The sequence below is a fragment of the Martes martes genome, assembly GCF_963455335.1.
Source record: "Martes martes genome assembly, chromosome: 8".
Taxonomy (NCBI): Eukaryota; Metazoa; Chordata; class Mammalia; order Carnivora; family Mustelidae; genus Martes; species Martes martes.
Genome location: NC_137895.1, coordinates 8,479,153 through 8,501,725, shown reverse-complemented (window position 1 = coordinate 8,501,725; position 22,573 = coordinate 8,479,153). Strand labels below are relative to the sequence as shown.

General features: G+C 43.3%; 1 protein-coding gene across 4 annotated transcripts in view; it reads left to right on the top strand.

Moving 5' to 3' along the window:
- Positions 1-22,573, top strand: part of TNRC6B (trinucleotide repeat containing adaptor 6B) — a 247,289-nt gene that overhangs the window by 182,589 nt on the left and 42,127 nt on the right. For all 4 annotated transcript variants that reach the window (XM_080811162.1, XM_080811163.1, XM_080811164.1 and 1 more), the window contains 6 exons: positions 2,310-2,397; positions 7,117-7,138; positions 13,917-14,258; positions 16,549-18,897; positions 20,495-20,653; positions 22,029-22,204. In XM_080811162.1, coding sequence (XP_080667288.1) covers positions 2,310-2,397; positions 7,117-7,138; positions 13,917-14,258; positions 16,549-18,897; positions 20,495-20,653; positions 22,029-22,204 — 3,136 coding nt within the window. The remainder of the gene's footprint in view (positions 1-2,309; positions 2,398-7,116; positions 7,139-13,916; positions 14,259-16,548; positions 18,898-20,494; positions 20,654-22,028; positions 22,205-22,573) is intronic.

Sequence of the window (22,573 nt, the reverse complement as noted above, 5' to 3'; positions counted from 1 at the left end):
GCAGTAAAAGATCACGGTGAAAGCTCAGCCTGTCTCCTGGAAAGCTTTGAAAAATATTTATTTTGGAAATAAATCTTGTAGCGAATATGAATTTCAGTCCCTTTCCCTGAATTACCTGTTTATAGGAAAAAAATACTTGAAAAGGTTAGTTGTTTTGAAGAATGTGTTTCATTAAAGACTTACTTTGCTTTTTTTTTACATTGAGTTTTTACATTGAGTTTTTAAAATAAACTTTTTAGAATAGATACAGAAAGAAATTGCAATTCACTGCTTTTTAAAGCATTGGATATTTAAACAGATTTTCAGACTGTGTTGCTCTTTCTCAGTCGTCCATTGCACTTTAAAATACAGGAACTGAGTTACAGTAACTGGGTCGTGAGGAATCCCATCTTCTCCCACTTCCATCCAGGGGAAGCAACTACAGCAGGATCCCTGGCCAGCCTGCCTTAGATGGTCAGCCTCTATCTTGCCAGTTTTCATAATGCCACGTTCTAGAAGTGGTGCACTGCCGCGGGTGGATTTCCACCACGAGTTCCTGCTGAAACTGAGGGACACATCATCTGACTCCACAGAGTTCCAGCATTCAACCTACAGGAATCACAGTAAAACCTCTTCCTTGATGGTGTTTGTAAAGTTTCCGTTGACGTTACCTTTGGGGTGTGAATTGTGCACATCAGGCTTTTGTATGTCTATGCCAGAGGCGCGGAGGGAGAAGGGCCAGTATTTGTGAACATGGACAGAACCCCAGGAGACTTGGCACGTAGGGAGAACACCTGGTCCTTTATTGTTGTCATTTAGTTCTCGTTTTCTAGAAACGAAGCATTACCCGGTCAGGAGAGCCGGCTACAGTGTTGATGGTCAGTTCTTTGTACAGCTTGAGGCATCACCACTCCCTGACTCGAGTCCTTCAGGAACTGTCTTTGTGGCTTTTGCCACGCCAGCAAACATTTACTTCAAGTTTTTCTTTCATGTGTCTGACTTTGAACTTGGCATTTTTCTGGATGGTATCTGTGAACCCGTGAGTTTAGTGTGCTGGATCACCTAAAATCCTAAGTATCTGTTCGGTACTGTTGGGGAACTGGGTTCCAGGTCTCGGTCTCCTTCTAGCTCCGCCATTCAGAGAGTGGCGTTGGGCCCTGCCTTGAGCTTGGAAGCAGCAGCAGTAGTTTTGGCGATGCGCTCTTCCCATTTGCTGCACGGAGTGGAGGTTGGCAGCCTTCTGTATACATTACATTCAGACGCATGTTACAGGGTATAGGAGTCTAAATATTACATTCTTTTACATGTGAAGCATCAATTACATTATCTTAATTTCTTAAGATTCAGCACATGTTCAACTAGAATGTTCAGTGCCGTGGATCATTTTTGCTCTCATTGGTGGTCTTAATGCACATGTCTACGAAGCTGCAGCCGTGAACTCATTCAGGAAGGGATACACGGATTTATAGGATGCTTGGTACCCACCTTAAAAACACAAGTAGAAAACATGTGAAGTGTCCAGTATTAGTAATATAGAAGAAAAATATGAAATGCGGAATGTAGAGTTTTATGTTAACCACACTGGAGATGTCATGGGAAAATGCCTAAATTGTGATATGTAACTGCGTATCGTGATTAATATAGTCTGTATTATTTTTGAGGCATGTTGCCTATCACAGAATTTTTCTTGGGCACCTGGTGGCTCAGTTGGTTAATCGGCTGCCTTAGGCTCAGGTCGTGATCTCAGGGTCCTGGGATCAAATTCTGTCAGGCTTCCTGCTCAGCGGGGAGTCTGCTTCTCTCCCTCTGTCTGCTGCTCCCCCTGCTTGTTCTCTCCCTCACCTTCAAATAATTAAATAAAAACCTTTAAAACATCTTTTTCTTTGACATTGCTAACGCTTTGTGTTTTATGTGTTCTCTACTTGTGTTTTTAAGACCAGGTACTGAGTGTTCTGTAGATCCATGGATTCTAGGAATATCCCTTAAAAGCCAGCCAGATGTTGTCATATATTCAAATCAGGGATTTTGCTGAGTGTGTGTGTGTGTGTGTGTGTGTGTGTGTGTGTGTTTTGTTTCAGGAAGATACTTTAAAGCTCACTTTAGTGGGCTTCTTTAAAACCAAACGGTCATATTTTGTAAAAGGAGTAACAAACCAAAATAGGGGGATAACCAAATGTGGTGAGTTTTATGCATCCTCTTAGTTTAAGTAAAATACCGGGTTCTGCTCAGTCACAGAGATGGAATGTTTGCACACCATCTACAAACATTTCATTGGCTGCAAAGAGACTGAATATAGATGTTAACCTTCTGGTGTGATATTACTTTAACAGAGAGAAGGAGCAAGAAAGGGAAGAACAGTTAATGGAAGACAAGAAAAGGAAGAAAGAGGATAAAAAGAAAAAAGAAGCCACTCAGAAGGTGGGTTTAATCACTTAAGTCTGTCTTGACATCCACCCAACATCTAGAGTAAGTTGGGTTGGATACCTGCCAGCCCAGTAATGCTGCTTAGTTCACTTGAAAGTTTTAAGATCTAAAAGTGGGAGAAAGTTGGAGACCTACATTTGTTTCCATAAGTAGGTATTCAGGAGTGCTGCAGCTGATTTAATGAGAACAGCAGTAAACGAAATCGAGAAAGGCAAGAGGGTCCCCAACATTTAAATTCTTACTGAGTTTCCTTATTCATATCATAATTGATCTCCATTTTCTTAGGTTAGCTTATAAAATAACTTCTTAAGGCTTGTTAAGTTCACCCCAGTGTTCTCCTTTTGGTCCCTCTACAGCACTGTCATTTGTAAGAGTCTGCTCAGCGCTCTGGGGGAGATAATATACCATGGCGTTGAGGCCCTTGCTTAGGGAAGAAGTGATGGTAAAAGAAAAAGGACACAGGCCTCACCTCTGTCAACTGACAAGTCTTTTTTTTTTTTTAAAGATTTGATTTATTTATTTGACAGAGACACAGCAAGAGAGAGAACACAAGCAGGGGGCATAGGAGAGGGAGAAGCAGGGAGCCCGTTGCAGGGCTGGAGCCCAGGACACTGGGGTCATGACCTGAGCCGAAGGCAGTTGCCCAACAACTGAACCACCCAGATGCTCCCGTCAACTGGCAAGTCTTAATTGACGAGCTGGACCTCAGCGTTGTCCGAGCAGAGACCAGTGGGCCCCGCGCCCCTCCTTCAGTGTGTGCTCCTCTGCCCCCTCCCTGGTCTAATCCCCCCCACCTCACCACTCTTCGGCATTGCGTGACTTAGGCTCTGGCTCAGCAAGAGTGTTCTGGTGCCTTTTTGGGAGGTAAAATGATTTGCCTCCAGTTCTTGTTACCGCTGACTAGCACACTTGGGAAGTAGGACCTTAACTATGAGTCAGGTTTGAGGGTCCCTGCTGTAGTGCCAGGTTATTGAAGCTAAGTTTAGGAAGGTAGAAACTGTTACAAGGTTCAGAGGGAAGTCTAGATTTAGAACAGACCCCAGGCAGGCAGTCATACACAAACCAGTGTGGGGTGTCACGGGACACCACAAGTTATCTCAGCATTATTGGATAGAACCATTATTCCCATAAGTCAGTTTTCTGAATTTCTGAAATAGATCATTTTTGAATGCCAGGAGAAAAAACAATACTGGAAATATTTTCTGAATTGGATTGCATATGACCCTGCCACATTAAACATGTAAAATAAAATTTTATCTTTTCTTCATGACTTAATTAAAAGGAATATTCATTACTGTTTGGTACTATAATATAATAGACTGCTGCACATGCTCATTAAGGTTTTGTCTGCTTTTCATGGTGTTTGTGTTTCGGTGAGTGGTGGTATACTCACCATCCCATCCTCATGCTATCAGGGCACCTGCTTTTAGCATGTTGCTTCTGATCTGAGCTTGCTAGAATTATCTAAAATGTCGGGAAAGAGTCTGAATAAAGATGTCAGATAACAACCTAGAGGATTTTTTCATACTTGCCTTTGGAGACACAGCCCCCTTCCACATATTGAGGTGTGATAAGCAGGTCCACCGGCGAGAATGTGTCAGGGCAGTGCCCCTCTGCATACTGACCTTCCAACTGGAGCGATGGAGAGTGAACCGCAGTGAAAGTTTTCTTTCCTTTAGGGCATTCCCATTTCATCAACTAAATTGGTGTAAAAATTGGATTTTGCAGTCTGTGGGAATGAATAGTTAATAGGCTGGACATGGGTGAACTTGAGCAAAGAGTGGTAACAAGAAGATAGCAAATCGAGTGATTATTTTAGGCAATCTGATTTGTCTTCATTCTTCACAAAGGTCATAGTATTCCTCAACTGGAAAATAATCAGCATCTGGATGTGATTGATAAAATATGCATCTGTAAACTTTACTGTGGATCCACTAGTAGAAAAATGATTTACAATACAAGATGGTGTGGGTTTATTCAAGAGCGAATTAGGTATTTAGACAGAGAATGTCATTTATACAGCTGGTCACTCTCACTGTGTACTTGTATCTACATGAAGAACTGGTTCAGCAATTATGGCAAAGAAGAAAATCACCATAAATAAAATTCCAAATGGTTACGTATGAACAATAACATTCAATCATTTTTATTCAAAAATGTTCTAGATCGGCTGACACGGGATTTAGGCCAACACATGGCCTTGGATATTGTTGTATCATACTGAACCGTTGTGCCATTCCAGAATTAAATTCTGATTTAGCAGTTTTAAGGAAGAGCACAAAGCTTACCATGTGATTGTCTTAGTGGCTTCCAACCTTATTGTAGAGACAGCGCCTCAACGAGGAGGCATAAAATGTGCTATGATGCAAAGAATCATAGGGAATGTGCCAGAGGCTCTATCATGTGGTCATTCTTTCAGTCAGCACCGTTTACGGTGCTTCCATCCTTCTCGCTGCTTACCCTCTTGCTCTACAATCATCTCTTCGTGTCTGTCTTCCTGTTAGACTGTCAGTTTCTCGAGGTTTTACTCATATTTGTATTTCCGGGAAGTTAGGGCAGTGCCCAGTACATAAGAGTCACTCAAAACCTGTTTGTTTAGGGGCACCTGGATGACTCAGTGGGTTAAGTCTCTGCCTTCGGCTCAGGTCATGATCTCAGGGTCCTGGAGTCCTGGGATCAAGCCCTGCATTGGGCTCTCTGCTCAGCAGGGAGCCTGCCTGCCTCTCTGCCTGCCTGCCTCTCTGCCTACTTGTGATCTATCTCTCTCTCTCTCTCTCTGTGTCAAATAAATAAATAAAGTCTTTAAAAAAAAAAAAACTGTTTGTTTAACAGAGCAGTGGTTAAGAATGAGTGTTGGCAGTGTAATTTTCTTGAAGAATGGACTTTTCCTTAAAGCTAAATCAGGTTATTTCCACACACACATTAAACTTGAGCTTTTCTCCTGAGCAGTTTGCTCTTTCTAGAGCCATCACTGAGTAAACTGGGTTACATTTCCATTCATGAGAAAGGTGTCAAGGAAAGATTCCATTCACATTCATTAAGCTGATGCTGCTAAAGGACCATTGTTCAGTGTTGGTGGAACACATGCTTTGATCATCAGCTTTCCACCGTCTGGAGGACAGCTCTTTTAACAGAACCCACATTGTAAGAAACAGTTGACATTATTTGGGTTTGTCTCTTACAGCTGGGAAGGCATTGACTTCCTGTATAACTGATCTTCAAAATGGCATTCTGAGAAATATTTATAATGTTATAAAATTTAAATTGCCTTAAGAAATTGGTATGTGGATACAAATCAGTTCATTTGTGGTTCAACGGAGTTTTAGAAAAACTGCACAGTAGACTTGAGCTCTCTAACAGTTGGTACAGGGAAACACATTCATTTTAAAGTGCTGTCTACTACAAATTCAATAGAGTCGAATTAGCTTGTCTTTTAATGCAAGAATGTAAGGAACACTCCAGGAGGTCATACAACTAGGGCATTTAATTCAGATTCTGTGTCGGGCATTAGTGTGCTGGAATCCACTGCAAAGCGGGTTGGTTAGCTATAGGACATACACTCCAAAGACGGGCATGCTTTCATGAGCACCCATAGCAGTGGCTTGGTCTGGTTATCAGCCACAAATAACTAAACTTCTTTTTCTTCTGTTCTATTTCAAAGTCAGAGAACCATTAAAAATGCTTTAGAAGATTAACATTTGGGAAAAGGGAGTCAAAATCATGCACGATCTCGATAATAATAGTAATGAAAATAATGTAAGCCTGTTAGAATTCTGGTGCATTTCCTTTTGGGTGTTTTTCTTATGCATGGCCTTTTGTGGTTTTTTTAAATATCATAGGGCATGTATAATTAGTTGCCCTTCTTTATTTTTCTCTCAATAGCAGAAGCAGTTTCCATGTGGCTCCTAATCATCATATCCAAACTCTTTAAAAACCTATTATTACATTCAGCCTATCCAACCTTTTAGGTTAATCACTTCCATAGATTTATTAGTTACTATATAAAGAAATACTTTGAACAAAGCAGTCTTTATTTGTTGAGAATTTACATGTTTCACTCATTGCTGTATTTCATACTGTTTTCATGAACTTTGATTAAAAACAACAAACATTTATTGAGCATTGGCATAGGGTAATCTGATTTAATCCTTACAACAATCCTTTGTACCCGAGATACTGTTATTACTAATCTCCATTCAACAGATAAATAGAAAACTGAGATCACACAGCCAGGAAGTGGTATGGCTTGGTTTTCAATCCTGTCTTTCTGCCATGGCTTCTGATACCTCTGATGATGGGCCTCTGAACTTTTGCTTTCTAGATTTGAGATTGATTGTTTGAGTCCATACTCATAGGGTGATCTTTTTGTCTCTATGGCTAATTTAGTTTCTAGGCTCTGTCCATTTGCTTTTCTCCAGTCATAGCGTGAAAATGACAAACAGCATTCCTGGTATAGGTACTTCATCATTTAATAAGAGTGGAATGCTTTTTGTTTTAATTTTTAGTATCCATAGTAGTAAGTTATAACTGTAAGTTATAACTGGACATGTGGCCATTATCTTTATAGAAGGACATCAGCTTTCTTCCTGGATCTGAACTATCTCTGCATGTCTGATAGCCTGAATTACTTAAGTCATTAGAATTACAGGAGTCCTATAATAGGGAACTGGAAAGCATATCTCATTCACTTTTGTCTGTTAATTTATTTTTCAGGTCACGGAACAAAAAACCAAAGGTAAGAGTTTTTTTTTTTTCTTCTTTCAGTCATTGGAACCTTCTGTGTTTAGATTTTACACCCTTACTGACTCAGCCTCCAGTCCACTTGGTTAGTGAGAGTGGGTGCAAGGTAATTAAGTTGGTTGTTTACAACCACTGAAGAGCAGTAATGACAAATTAAAAGTACTTGTGGTAGTGTTTCTAGTTGGCCTTAAATTTTTTAGAAGGCAAAGGAGATTAGAAGAAGTAATACCTTGTTTTGAAAGTATATGGGTCATGATTTTGAACTGAACCTTTTCAAAACAGTAAGAAAAAGAAAACTCTAGCCGCTCATTTATAGATGGCAACGGCAGAGGATTGCTAAACATCTTGATGCATGCCATGCATTGTGTCTGAAAGGGCGTGTTAAATGTCTGGGATGGTCAGGTGGTCCTCTGAGCTAGAGCCAGGAATGTGCTTTTTCAAAAAATAATACATTTTAACTCTGTTACAGACTAGTGATGTGTCATAATAAACAGAAGCAGATGTTCTTCAGGCCATCCCCAACCTAATGGTCTGTGTGCTTTCAGATCTCTCTCTCTTCTGTTAATTTGGATTATGCAGTCTTGTGCATAATCTGGTGCAGGTTGGATTATGCAGTCTGGTGATGGTTGCACTTTTGGTTGGTTCCCCTGCAGAATGGTAGACGTCATTCCTTGAGACCAGTGTTCTGGCTCCTGTCCTTGCCCACTTAAATATGTGGTTCTCAGCTAGGGTATGCATTGACATCATTTGCAGGGACTTGCCAAATACACAAGTATGGACCTCCTCCTAAACCTTCATGGTCTCAGGCCACAGACCTAGCAGTTGGATTTTGAGAAGCTCTATAGGTGACCCCAGGACATGCCCCAGGTTGAGAACCACTGCCTTGGATGGAAGGAATCACATTAGGACTGTGATAACTTCGAAGAAGGTCCGGGTATGGATAGGCCAAGATGTGATAAGGAGGGTATGGATAGGCCAAGATATGAATGGATAAGCCAAGATGTGATGGGAGGCCCTCTAATGATTTTCTTCTTTTTGGTTTTGTTTTCTTTTGTTGACTGCTAGGCCAAAGCATGTCCAACAATGATGGAAAACTAATAAAGACGGTGCTAGTTTTTAAGGAAGCTTAGTTCTGGAAAACAAATTCTCAGATGACTAGACATTACTGTAATGTATTTCTAATCAAAATGCATTTCAGGGGGTGCCTGGGTGGCTCAGTGGCTTGTAGCCTCTGCCTTCAGCTCAGGTCATGATCTCAGGGTCCTGGGATCGAGCCTCACATCGGGCTCTCTGCTCAGCGGGGAGCCTGCTTCCTCCTCTCTCTCTGCCTGCCTCTCTGCCTGCTTGTGATCTCTCTCTCTCAAATAAATGAATAAATAAAATCTTTAAAAAAAATGCATTTCAAGGGAGAATGTAGTCTGGGGCCTTGTAGTGATTTATAAAATAAACTGGTAAGAACATTTATTAGTTGTAATTGTCTTAATTCGTTAGAATAGTGTTTTCCTCTTGTACTTTTAGCCAGTACCAACACAGAAGTGGGCTTTATTTGGAAGTATCTTTATAAACTGTATGTTTGAAATAGAAATTATACTTTACCATAATAATAGAGTTATTGATAGTAGTACAGAGTCCATATTTTCTAAACCAACATACTATCTAGGAAAGGATTTGGGCACATAGTATTTATGTTTATAGGACTTTCTGATGATTATCAAGACAACAGATGAGAGTATTGGCATTTTCCTGGAAAATCCAGGCTCTGTGGTTGTTGAAACATGGTGGTTAGGTTCCTGGGCTTGGCCACAACTCTAACGTTCATGACGCCAAGAACTAACTGAGCTCTGGAAACAAGCTGCTCTGTATGGTCAGTGGTGTTTCTATTGGAAAATCGAAAATCCATTAAGGCATTCTTGGATTTTTTGTGTATGTGCTGGGTCTGTTCTCAGAAACACATTCCTCTTCCCTCTGCCAAAATCTTAAAAATCAAACTTCCTTTCCTACTTACTATTGAATTTTCGTTCCAATTAGGATTTTTCTCTCACCTGCCATAAAATGGATTATAGCCTCACAGTTTCCATACTCTTTCTACCCCATCCCCCATCAGAAGTTAATCCCTAAGTGAGCTGAAAGCCTGTTTCAGATCTCCTAAGGAATTTATTTAGTAGAACCAGGGAGAAAATAGAAGTAAAAATAAAATTTATCTCTGGGGTATGTTAGGCCATAAGTAGAGGGAGAGGAAAAATGAGAATTCTGGAGAGAATACAACAGGAGTTCAAGTGAAGGTTATATGAAGACAGGGCCTAGCACTGGGCCTGATCTTTCTGGGTTTTTGCCCCACTTTACAGCCACATTTTTATCTTTGTTCCCAAAAGCCTGTCTGGGCAGTCTGAATCCCTTTCTTCTCTTCCCTCAGCTGATGTTTCTGGGTCCTGTTCTTCTTCCCAAAGATGGTGCCTTTCTTAGGCAGTCTCCCCATAACTCTGAATCTGCCCCTCTATTCCCAATAGACCCTATGAGAAAAAAGACTGTTGGTGCCAAGTCTCTGGTTGTACAGAGGACTGAAGTAAGATTTGTCCATATTTCAGAAAAAAAAAAATAGATTCATTATGTTCTGTCTTTATCTTCCATTATTTTATAAAAAGAAAATTCTGGAGAATAGAATAAGATTTCAAGTGGAGGTTATGTGAAGACATGGCCTAGAGGAGGGCCTTGCTGCCCAGTAGCAGACAGTATGAAGCACTTAAAGTAGAAGCTGATGTCCCACTTCGTTGGATATTGGACTTAGAATCCAAAGGGTCTGTGGGATTGTTGTAATAGACCAGATATAACAGGGATGAAGGGTAAGGTTAGGACTAAAAAGGGGCACCTGGGTGTCTAGTCAGTTAAGCATCTGACTCCTGATCTCAGCTCAGACCTGAATCTCAGGGTCATTACTTCAAACCCTGCATTGGGCTCCATACTGGGCCTGGAGCCTACTTAAAAAAAGGTCAGGACTAGAAACACTGTGCAATGGAGGAGTTTGGACATAGCAATTTTTCCTTGTTAAAAAGATGTTAGAGTCATGGTTGGCTTAATGGTATAGTTATCAGTATGAAATGATTGATTTATAAAAACTAACATGACCTGGGGCATCTGGGTGGTTTAGTCGGTTAAGCCTCTGTCTCTTGGCTTGACTTAGGTCTGAGACCCAGTCCCATATCCGGCTCCGTGCTCAGCACAGTCTGCATGAGATTCTCTCTCAACCTGTTCCTCTGCCCCTGCCCCCGCTTGTGTGTGTGCTCCAGCTCTCTCTAAAATAAATAAAATCTCGAAGAAAAAATGACTGACATGACCTTAAGTGCCTTTCATAGAAATACAGTATCTACAAAGGGATTTGCAATTCCTGTAACAGGCACCACACTGTGTAAAGAGACAGAAATCAACTTGTTTGGAGCCTGTGGGGTTTGGGCCAGATTGGTCAACGATTTGAGCTTGTGTCGCCTTGGGAAGGGTTATACACATGGAGATGCTTAACCCTCAGTGGAAGGCTTAGCGCCTGAGGAAGCTCAGGTAACGGTCTTCAGAGATTTGAAGGGTCCTGGTGCCTGACACTTAATAGTCTTGGTAAATGTCTGTCAGGTGTTTTGTTCAGTGCGACCTGTTCTCACAGAGTCAAAGCAACAGGGAAAAGCTTCCAGCTCAATATAAGTTGAAATTTTTAGATACTGTCATGCACAGTAGCAGGTCATGACCTTTACCCCACCTTGAACACAGCTGAGGGACAGCACCTTCCCATCAGCATACTTGGAGTGACGGACCATTGTGGTACACTGGCCACAAGTCTCTCTTCGGAGTCTACCCCAGAAGGCATATTTAGTAAATGTGTGTTGGTGATTGGGATAACCTTGAGTCTACTCTCATTTATTAAGATTTGAGGTGGGTTCCCCCCAGGTAGTTAATTTACAAACTAAACTAATTGCAGTATGCGTCACGCCTGGTAGAAACACCTGTGTATTCTCACACTGGTGGTAGTGTTTGTTCAGAGATGGGGTTGACTGCCTCTAGAGAGTGAGTGAATGCTGGTATATGACGTATGGTTCAGCTGGTGGGCATAGAATAGTCCGGGGAGGAGGCAGTGAGAACCTCCTGGTTAGGAACCTGGTTAGGAACAGTGGTAGAGGAGGAAGGAAGGCATCAGAGAGATGCTTTGGTTCATTGGAATGTGATGATGATCGGATGATGTGCGGGGAAGAACAAAGTCTAGGACACCTTCCAGGTTTCCTACTTGAGCAGATGGTTAGGTGATGACTCTATTCCTTGAGCTAAGGAATAATGGGGTGCTGGGGAACAAGTTGGAGGGCTAAAAGGAAGAAGGGTGAAAGAGATCTGGGTTGGATGTAGTGATTTGGGAAACACTTGGACATAAATGTTAAAGTCCGAGTATGGGGAAACTTGTACTCAAGTAACTTAAATGTGGGAAGAGTTTAGACCTCATCTTCATGTTCAGGTTTTTTGTTGGTTTTTTTTTTTAAAGACACAACTCATGGGAACCTGGGTGGCTCAGTCATTTAAGCGTCTACCTTGGGCTCAGGTCATGATCCCAGGACGCTGGGATCAAGCCTGCATCAGGCTCCCTGCTCAGCGGGAAGTCTGCTTCTCCCTCTGCCCGCCACTCTCCCTGCTTGTGTGCGTGCTCTCCCTGCCCCCCCCTTTGTCAAATAAATAAATATGTTAACAACAACAACAACAGCAATTGGGAAGACTCCTCCCAGCCCTTGCCAACTTCTTGTTTATTCTCATAATAAGAGGAGAGGGGATTGGGAACGCCATCTGCTATGGGAATCTTACAAGCACAGATAGAAAATGAATCACTGAATAATTCATCTTCATTCATTTATCAGTTATTTTTATCTATTGGCTGTTATAGGTCATGCAGAACCTACTATATTGATAATATCTGGCAACGACCACTTATTTTCTCAAGAAATAGCTTTATTCTGCTCATAGGTTGTGGATTCTCTGACCTCCCCTCCTTACTGGGAGGCCCAGGACTGCCTCATGATTGGCTAAGATTAGACCAGGGGTTGCCTTGAAGTGACTTCAGTCTCCTATTTGTTTTTGTTACTCACAGTGCTCACCAGTGTCCAGTGGGAGTAGATTGGGCCCCCTGACTTCTGATATCTCTCTCTCCATAAAGGAGCCAGTTCAAGGAGCAGCATGCTGGCCCAGCACCCTTTCAGCAGTCGGAGCAGTACGGCCGCCAGAGCTGGCCCAAACATGCCTCTGGAGATCAGGGATTTGGGCCTCAGAATCATCTGACTTACCGGGCTCAGTGGCTATTTCTGTAACATTGCCAGCCTCTGTTTGCCAGGTAGATTTTCTTGGAAGGAGGGGGGTGTCTGTTGGTAGGATGAAGCAAAGGAGGTGCCGAAGAACATTCTCTGTAGGGTTGAGGGGAAAACCAAAGGGTATATTTTCAGTCACCCTGCACGTTCCAGACTTCCTGTTTGCCATTTTTAAAAGTAAGATAAAACATTAAATTCTTTTTTTTTTTTTAAGATTTTATTTATTTATTTGACATAGAGAGACAGCAAGAGAGACAAGCAGGGGGAGCGGGAGAGGCAGAAGCAGGCTTCCTGCTGAGCAGGGAGCCCGATGCGGGGCTCGTTCCCAGGACCCTGGGATCCTGACCTGAGTCGAAGGTAGACACTCAACAACTGAGCCACCCAGGCGCCCCAAACATTAAATTCTTTAAAATAAGTAGGAAAAATACCTACATTTTGGAATTTTTATTCAATTTTATTTGAAATTTTTATTTTATTTTACTTTTTTTTTCTTTTTTAGAGGGGGAGAGAGAGAAAAAGTATTCTTAGGCAATCCCATTGCCAAGCCCAGGGAGGGGCTTGATCTCACGACCCTAATAAGATGATGACCTGAGCCGAAATCAAGAGTCGGCTGCTTAACCGACTAAGCCACCCAGGTGCCCCTGAAATTTTTATTTCAAATAAAGAGTTGGAATAAACATATAAGGTACCCTTAAAAAATTTTTTTGACACAAGCAAAAAAATTTATAATGTTTCTAATTATTTACAGAGTGCAGAGCAAGAGTGTTCAAGTTCAGGTAGCTGTAGAAACCAAAACCCATTGATTTGTGACTCTCCAGGGCTGAGGTTTCCTGTGGGGATCTACTCTGTGCTAAACCCTAAGAGAAAAGATGAAAGGAGGGTCCTCACTCTTGAGGGATTCCTAGCCTGGTGAGGGTAAGGAGCTCATGAATGAGAATTTCAGTATAATGTGATAAATTCATGGTGAAGAAAGATGGACAGCGTGTTCCAGGAGCATAAACAAAGGTGTTTTGCCCGTCTAGTCCAGGGACTTCAAGAAAAGTCTCTCCGAGGTACGTCTTCAAGAAGGTGGATAAAGGGCAAGGGCATTCCGGTTGAGCGCCTTGAACCTTTCCCAGCGGCTTTGCCTGGTGCCCATATGTAGCCTCAGACTCGCTGGGCAGCCCTTCAGGGATTTAGGGGGCAGGGATTGCTTCCCAGCCCCGCTTAATGGATGGAATGGAGTTCTGTGGCATCGCTGTCTTTGGGCCCGCGTCACCATCCCTCCCCACCTCTGCCGTCCCTCCAGTAAACTGAAGATGCAGAGAAGTTTAGAAGGACCACGTCCATTCGCAGTACGATGGAAGAAGGGTTGTCCTGTGGGAATTGGTCTCATGTAAGCTTTCTGAAAAACAATCTTAGAAAAAGGTACTTGGTTTCAAAGACCGTTTCCCAATCTCTCTCTTTCAGTGCCCGAAGTGACGAAACCAAGTTTAAGCCAACCAACGGCCGCCAGCCCAATTGGCAGCTCTCCATCGCCACCAGTCAATGGTGGCAACAATGCCAAAAGGGTGGCAGTGCCGAACGGACAACCGCCAAGCGCCGCCCGCTACATGCCTCGGGAGGTGCCGCCGCGATTCCGTTGCCAGCAGGACCACAAAGTGTTACTAAAACGTGGGCAGCCCCCTCCACCGTCCTGCATGCTCCTCGGGGGTGGGGCAGGGCCTCCTCCCTCCACAGCACCTGGAGCAAACTCAAACAACGCACAAGTGACAGGAACGCTGCTGCAGGGTGACGGTGGGACTGCACCAGGTGAGGGTTCCGCCCTGGGAACGGATTCCGCGGCAGCTTTAAAGCCAGCGCGTCTTCAGTATGGCCTGGTATAGGGTCCACGAAAAGCCTTCCTTAGCTAAACTCTTGGGGTCACTCAGAAGATAGGCGAGGATGAAGTGCGCACCAGCGATTTCTGAAACGGGGTTTTAGCGTCCAGCGTGTGCTCTTGGCACGAGAGCTAACGTGGCTGTCACTCGTCATCACCATTTGGGACTTTTTCCCTCCTCAGACGAGCGCATTATAAACCCAAGCGTCCATCGTTCCAGCCGTCAGCACAAGTGTGTGCTCAGGGTACGACTGGAGGTGGGGCCGGTACACAGGCTTGTTCCAAACCTTACCTGCCTGTGCTTATGCTCGCAGAGCACCGGGGGCCGAGAGAGAATCTTCTCTTGGGTTACTCTGTAGAATCTCGGTGGGAGGAGATATCAAATAATACCATTCTGTAGTTTTTTATTGGATTTTTAAAATTAATTGTTTCTTTAGAGGATTTTGAGTTTTGTTAAGAACTGTATGTAGGGGCACCCTGCTGCCGCAGTCAGAGTGTGCCCCTCTTGATCTTGGGGTTGTAAGTTCGAGCCCCGCATCAGGTATAAAGCCCACTTTAAACAGAAAAAAAAACTGCACGTAGATATAAGGCATCTTTAGCAGAAGGGCTTTACAAGTTTTTGAGAGTTTTTAATAGGTGAATACTAAATCAGCTAACAGCCGAGAACCCCCAAACATCACCTCCCCCCCCTTTTGTTTTAAAGCTTATTAACAGATTTCCTCTTAGCTCTTACAAGGTTTTTTTGAGGTTGTACTAAAATTCAGAGTTTGAATGTCATCAGGCCTTGGCAAGAACAAGGAATTGGTCATTGTTAACTGAAGCATGCTTCATTCTGGTTCTGAGTTTGAACATAGAATTGCCTTGGAAAATTCTGTCACTGTCTCTTGTGCAGAGTAAAGATGGAAAGAAACCTCACAGTTACACAGGCTCTCTGCAGACTTTCCTGTGGTGGCCGTGAGGCCAGGCCCAAAACAGGCAGAGGAAAGCCTCAGGGCCCCTCCTTCTTGGCCCCTCATAAGCAGTTGCAAAAGGAAGTCTGTGCGGGGCGGTCATATCAGGTGTTTCTGCAGCCAGATCTAACCAGGCCTGGTTGTACACATGAGTCCCTCGTTTGCATTCTTAAAACCAAGGAGACCCCCTAAATCTCAAAAGAGTTGGAGATTCTCTACTTTCCTACACTTAATATGGCTCTATGCAATATTTTTTCAGCCTTCTATTGATTTAAAGTGTCTTGGTTAAAATAACTAAAACAAGTTTAGAAGAAATTACTGAGTTAAAAACATCAGTTTTCTTCCCACCGAATATGATAAATTACACCAAAATGTGTGCTGAGCCAAACTAATTTATCGGACTGAGTTCCTTGGGCATGCAAGTGATCCATGCTCGTCTGGCATCTAGCTGGGTGGGCATTCAGCGTTCATTAGATGCTTACTGAGCAGCAAAGCACTGGCCCCTATGAGGAATTCAAACCTTAGCAAGATAGGGTCTCTGCCTAAGAGAGGGAGCTTCTGGGCGAGTCTCTGTGTTAATGTGGGGGAAGGTAGATGGGAACACAGTACCCCAGCACTGAGCAAAATGGCTTTAGACAGGGAAAGGTTATTTTCAAGTGATGAACTATAAACCAAACCAAAAACCCTCATAGAGGAAATGGCACTTGAACTAGGCCCAGAAAGATGGATAAACTTCAGTATATGAATCCAAGCGGGGGAACCAGTAGTGCCAGGGTGAGAAGGCACAAGTCGTGGACTGTCAAGGAGTGCAGAATGTAGGCATCCACATAGAAAGTAGTGGAAGATTAGACCAGACAAGTCAGTTGGCCCCAGATTGTGCAGTGTCTTGATCAGACTCGAGTTTAGCTTTGTTCTTGTGCACGAAGAAACTTGTGGACGCTTCCCATACAGCAGTGATCTAATAGACGGGGTGCTTCAGAGCAATTACTCTAGCCAGGAGTGCTTAGAGTAGATTGGAAATAGAAAGCTTCAGCTTGTTACTGCATTGTCTCATGATATAAGAAGGCCCTTCTCTATCAATAGGAATGACAAGGGGACAGCTTTGAGAAACGTTGTGGAGTGACACTTAGCAGTACCCCACCCCCGCAGAATGAGAAAGAGATGACTAGCACAGGTGTGGCACAGTTAACCAAGACAGGCAACTGGGTAGAGAAGCTAGTTTGTGGGGAAAGGTGACGTGTGGCTGTTACTAATCAGATCATCTCTTTCCCAGAGTCAACCCTTGGAGGTGCTGCTGCTTCAAATTATGCAAATTCCACTTGGGGCCCGGGAGCCTCCTCCAACAACGGCGCCTCCCCCAACCCAATTCACATCCGGGACAAGGTGATTGTAGACGGGTCTGACATGGAAGAGTGGCCTTGTATTGCCAGCAAAGACACTGAGTCTTCTTCCGAAAACACCACCGATAACAACAGTGCCTCGAACCCTGGCTCTGAGAAGAGCACTCTGCCAGGAAGCACCACTAGTAACAAAGGAAAAGGGAGCCAGTGCCAGTCTGCAAGTTCTGGGAACGAATGTAATCTTGGGGTCTGGAAATCTGACCCTAAGACTAAATCTGTTCAATCTTCCAACTCTACTACAGAGGGCAACAATGGACTAGGAAATTGGAGGAATGTGAGTGGTCAGGATAGAGTCGGACCTGGCTCTGGCTTCAGCAACTTTAACCCAAATAGCAACCCATCTGCCTGGCCAGCGCTGGTCCAAGAAGGAAATTCTAGGAAAGGGGCATTGGAAACGGATACTAGTAATTCCAGTGCACAGGTTAGCACAGTAGGTCAGGCATCCAGGGAACAGCAGTCAAAGATGGAAAATGCGGGTGTTAATTTTGTTGTCTCTGGCAGAGAACAGGCTCAAATTCATAACACTGATGGACCAAAAAATGGAAACACTAACTCCTTGAACTTAAGTTCACCAAACCCCATGGAGAATAAGGGAATGCCCTTTGGAATGGGCTTGGGGAACGCCTCCAGGAGCACTGATGCCCCTTCACAAAGCACTGGAGATCGAAAGACTGGGAGTGTTGGATCTTGGGGTGCAGCTAGGGGGCCTTCTGGAACTGACACAGCCTCTGGACAAAGCAATTCTGGAAACAATGGGAACAATGGAAAGGATAGAGAGGACTCCTGGAAAGGAGCTTCTGTTCAGAAATCATCTGGGTCAAAAAATGACTCTTGGGACAACAATAACAGGTCTACGGGTGGGTCCTGGAACTTTGGCCCTCAGGACTCTAACGACAACAAATGGGGTGAAGGGAACAAAATGACATCTGGGGTCTCTCAGGGAGAATGGAAACAGCCGACTGGGTCTGATGAGTTGAAAATTGGAGAATGGAGTGGTCCAAACCAACCAAATTCTAGCACTGGAGCATGGGACAATCAAAAGGGCCACCCCCTCCCTGAAAACCAAGGCAATGCCCAGGCTCCCTGTTGGGGAAGATCTTCCAGCTCCACAGGAAGTGAAGTTGGAGGTCAAAGCACTGGAAGCAACCACAAAGCAGGAAGTAGTGACAGTCACAATTCTGGCCGTCGGTCATACCGGCCCACACATCCTGATTGTCAGGCTGTCTTACAGACTCTTTTGAGCCGAACTGATTTGGACCCCAGGGTGCTCTCAAACACTGGCTGGGGCCAAACTCAAATTAAGCAGGACACCGTGTGGGATATCGAAGAGGTGCCAAGGCCTGAGGGGAAGTCTGACAAAGGAACTGAGGGGTGGGAGAGCGCTGCCACACAGACCAAGAACTCAGGGGGCTGGGGAGATGCACCCAGCCAAAGCAATCAAATGAAGTCTGGATGGGGGGAGCTCTCAGCCTCTACAGAGTGGAAAGACCCCAAGAACACAGGAGGCTGGAATGACTACAAGAACAACAACTCTTCCAACTGGGGAGGCGGACGACCGGATGAAAAGACGTCTTCCTCCTGGAATGAGAACTCCAGCAAGGATCAGGGGTGGGGAGGGGGACGCCAGCCCAATCAAGGATGGACTTCCGGGAAGAATGGTTGGGGAGAGGAAGTTGATCAAGCGAAAAACAGCAGTTGGGAAAGTTCTGCAAGTAAACCTGTGTCTGGGTGGGGTGAAGGAGGGCAGAATGAAATCGGAACTTGGGGGAACAGTGGGAATGCAAGCCTAGCTTCCAAAGGCGGGTGGGAAGATTGCAAAAGGTCTCCAGCATGGACTGAGACTGGCAGACAGCCCAGTTCCTGGAATAAACAGCACCAACAGCAACAGCAGCCACAGCAGCCACCGCCACCACAACCAGAGGCTTCCGGTTCATGGGGAGGCCCACCCCCACCACCTCCAGGCAATGGACGACCTTCCAGTTCCAACTGGAGCAGCGGGCCACAGCCAGTAACCCCTAAGGATGAGGAACCCAGTGGTTGGGAAGAGCCATCCCCACAGTCAATTAGTCGGAAAATGGACATCGATGATGGCACTTCGGCATGGGGAGACCCTAACAGTTATAACTACAAGAATGTGAATCTGTGGGATAAGAATTCCCAAGGGGGCCCAGCACCTCGAGAACCAAACCTGCCTACCCCGATGACCAGTAAATCAGCATCAGGTAGGCAGTGGCTGCTTCTTGCGGTTCCAATAAGGAAAAATCCTAAACCGGGGCATTGGTGTTAAGCTGCATTTATTCAAGTTGGTTTTGTTCTGGAAATCTTTCTACATTAACCCTACTCTACTGTTAACAGACGCTCTCTTTTTATAAAATGATAGTGATAACAGATGCTGGTGGTACATTTTAATGTTCTTTCTTGGCAAAAGGAAAAAGATGGCCATCCCTGTGTTAGTCTCCCGAAGTTTTTTTTTTTTTTTTGGTAATTGTATTGGTCTTGCAGAATCCAAAAAATGTATCTTGCTAAACAAACTATGCTCCAGATTTTAAAAATGAAGAATTAAAATAGTAGCAGAAATAGACCTGATTTCCATTCAGTTTCTACCCATGGACATATCCTCTGTGTTTCTCCTTCCCCAGTGAAGGGAAGTATTTTGTGTTGTTCTGGAAGGGGCCGTTGGAATGCTGTAGCACAGCAGGATCTGGAAGGTTACAGTCACTTCCCAGATGACTTTTAAAGATCACCTCTGGAAGTGGAATACTTCACATAAGAAATTGCTCTCTCCTGATATTCAGTTGCCCAGAATTAAACTTTCTTCTTCCTCTGAATAGAAACCATGGCCATACCTGGTAAATTAAAAGTAATGCTAGTAATACCATCTTTGGTATTGTCAACTTGAATGTCCCCATAAAGCATATAATTCAACAAATTAAGGGGATGCACTCTTCAGGTGGAGTTTTTGTTTTTGCTTTTCTAGGTAGAATTAATATTTAGTTTTCCACTCCTCGGGTAAGCATAGTGTTCAGTGAATGTATTTATGGCCACTTAGAAAATGATTGCTTTTAACTAGTTCTCTTTTTCCTCCCTCAAATACTGAAAAGAATGAAGCAGGAAATAAAGATCGCTTATTAATTCCCTGTCCAGCATAAGACCTGCTAACATGAAAAAAAATTATTATCCATATAGTAAAAAACCTTTAAACTATATAGAAAAGCGAAATGTAGTAAATAAAAGAATCTTAGCCCCCAGGGTCTCTTCCCACAGGTAATGTCTTAGAGTTTTGTGTCTTATTCAAAAATTTTGTTCATACCTGTAGCAAAATATATCGATCCTTTATAGCTTTTCCACAGAAGGGATTGTACTGTATACACTGTTCTTCACCTTGCTTTTTTCATCATACTTTAAAACTTTGCATGTTAGCACATACATTTTTGTCTTTTATTTGCTTCGTGTACAGTGTTTATTTCATGGGTGATACAGTTGGCCTAACCAGTCCCTTTTTGATAGATGCTTAGGTCGCTTCCAGATGGTTTCCAGCAGTGATCCAGTGAGCATTGTTGTACCTGTAGGTTTATGTACTTTACAAGTATATCTATGGTATAATTTCCCAGCAGTGGAAGTACTGGGCCAGAAGTTAAAGTGACAATGCCCGTTGCCTCCATGAGGGTGGAAGCCGTTCTCTTTCTGCCGGCAGAACCCAGGAGTGCCTGTTTCTCCCACCGTTGCCGCCCCTCCCCCGCCCTGGCTCCCTGGCTCCCTGGATATTAGGATGTTTCCTTTAACAGATCCTTCTTAGAGACCCATTTTCTTTCTTTGCAGTCTGGAGCAAAAGCACACCACCTGCTCCAGATAATGGTACTTCAGCTTGGGGTGAGCCAAACGAAAGCAGTCCTGGGTGGGGTGAAATGGATGACACAGGAGCATCGACCACAGGCTGGGGGAACACACCCTCCAACGCTCCAAATGCCATGAAACCTAGTAAGTGTACAGCCTTATTTGTGAGGGAGTCTCCGTTGATCTGGAGGCCAAACATGTTGGTGAGGCGTGTGCTACTGTTTAAACTGTCGTTTCAATGAGATTGAGGACCGTGGACTTTTAATAAACCATCAGTCGCAAATGACCGTGACTTAGCTTTGCGAATGTCAACATGTTTACAGTCTAGAAGACATAAGTTGATTTTGTTGATTTTATTTTAAGTTAGGTTTAGTATCTGGCCAGATTTGAAATGTTGATGTGGTGCTTTTTTTTTTGCCAGTAACGTAAATATTGCTCACCATCTCTGTTTTGCATCTCTGCCCCTTTGTTAGTATAATTTGAAAAGACTTTTCCTGGCTTTTACTGTGGATCAGTCTCTGCCGCTCAGTGACTTTATCCTTCTGTTTCTTCCTTGTCCCTTTGTCTCTCCTTTCATACTTCCACCCACATAGGAACATTTAAGGTTTCTTGAATCCAACAAAGATTTCTTCATTTGAGTTTTTTATACGAAGCATGTCACACTTATTCATAATCATTGAAAGTCTAAGCTATCCTTGATCCAGCTGGCAATGTGTAGGCACAGTAATTTGTAAAACTTTGTAAACCGATGCTATGGAATGTTGAAAAATTCAGTTTCAAGTGCCCGTTTTCACTTGTTTGTCATTTTCTTAAAAAGTATTCCAACATCTCTTTTCTGCCATATTGCAGACTTAAGGAATTATCTTTTGATTTAAAAGTGTGGTCATACTGAATGCTCAAAATTTGAACTAGAATAACAAATTCTGTTGTCAGTTCTATCATATGATTTGTATGACTCTTAATAGTGCCACATGAAGAAATAGAATTTTAGCTATTTTCTAGAAATTGATTCTTGTGTCTGTAATTTGCATTTTAAAAATTACAAATCTCCTTCACTTCATAGAAATAGAAATACCTTTATAAGGATGATGATTTCATCATGATTTTCACTGTAAAATTGGTTGTATCATCATGGGAAATACCACGCTATAAACTTGAAATAGATCCAAAATGGGTGTTGGAAGACATGAACCAGACCCTCGGCACAAGGAGATGCTTGAGCAGTACTGTCAGGACTTCTCCGTGTCTTTCCCAACCTTAGAATCACCCTTCTTCCATCACAAAACCTTCTCAGTTTAAAAATGTCTTCTCTTTAGGATCGTCTGTAGTTAAAGCTGTAATTGTACCTACCCTTTGTCTAGGTAATATGAATGTGGAAGGGGCTAGATTGTTTGCCTTGCCATAGAGATGGATTAGATATGATGACAAACACCTCAAATGCTGCACTCGTAAGGACTGATCATTGTGGTTATTGCCATATATAGCTATCGCATACGATTGATCTATTCTTTTCCTAAAGATTCCAAATCTATGCAAGACGGCTGGGGGGAGAGTGACGGTCCAGTGACGGGAACTCGCCATCCCAGCTGGGAAGAGGAGGATGATGGAGGAGTCTGGAACACCGCCGGCTCTCAGGGAAGTGCTTCCTCCCACAACTCAGCAAGCTGGGGACAAGGAGGAAAGAAGCAAATGAAGGTAGCCCACTTTAGAAATGCTCGAGCTTGTTTCTTCATTCTTAGAAGGCAGAACTGAGAATTTTCTAATGGAGGAGTCCCTGAGGTCCTAAGTAAGGGGGAGAATATTTTCTTAAGAGCAAATAATTACTTCCTCTTTACTCCTCATCTTCCTTCCCCATGACCTTGAAACCTCAAACTACAGAGCTGTTGTTGTGAACAAAGTGGAATTTTCAAAGAGGAGATTTTTTTCACTTTTAGTTTCCATATGATGATAACTCTTTGGAAGCTTTCAAGGCATACCTTATAAATGTTTTATGCTTTTGCATTCTAAAGCCAAGGAAGTCTTTAGGGTAAATCCCCGTGATATATAGAAGAGAAACCAAAGAAA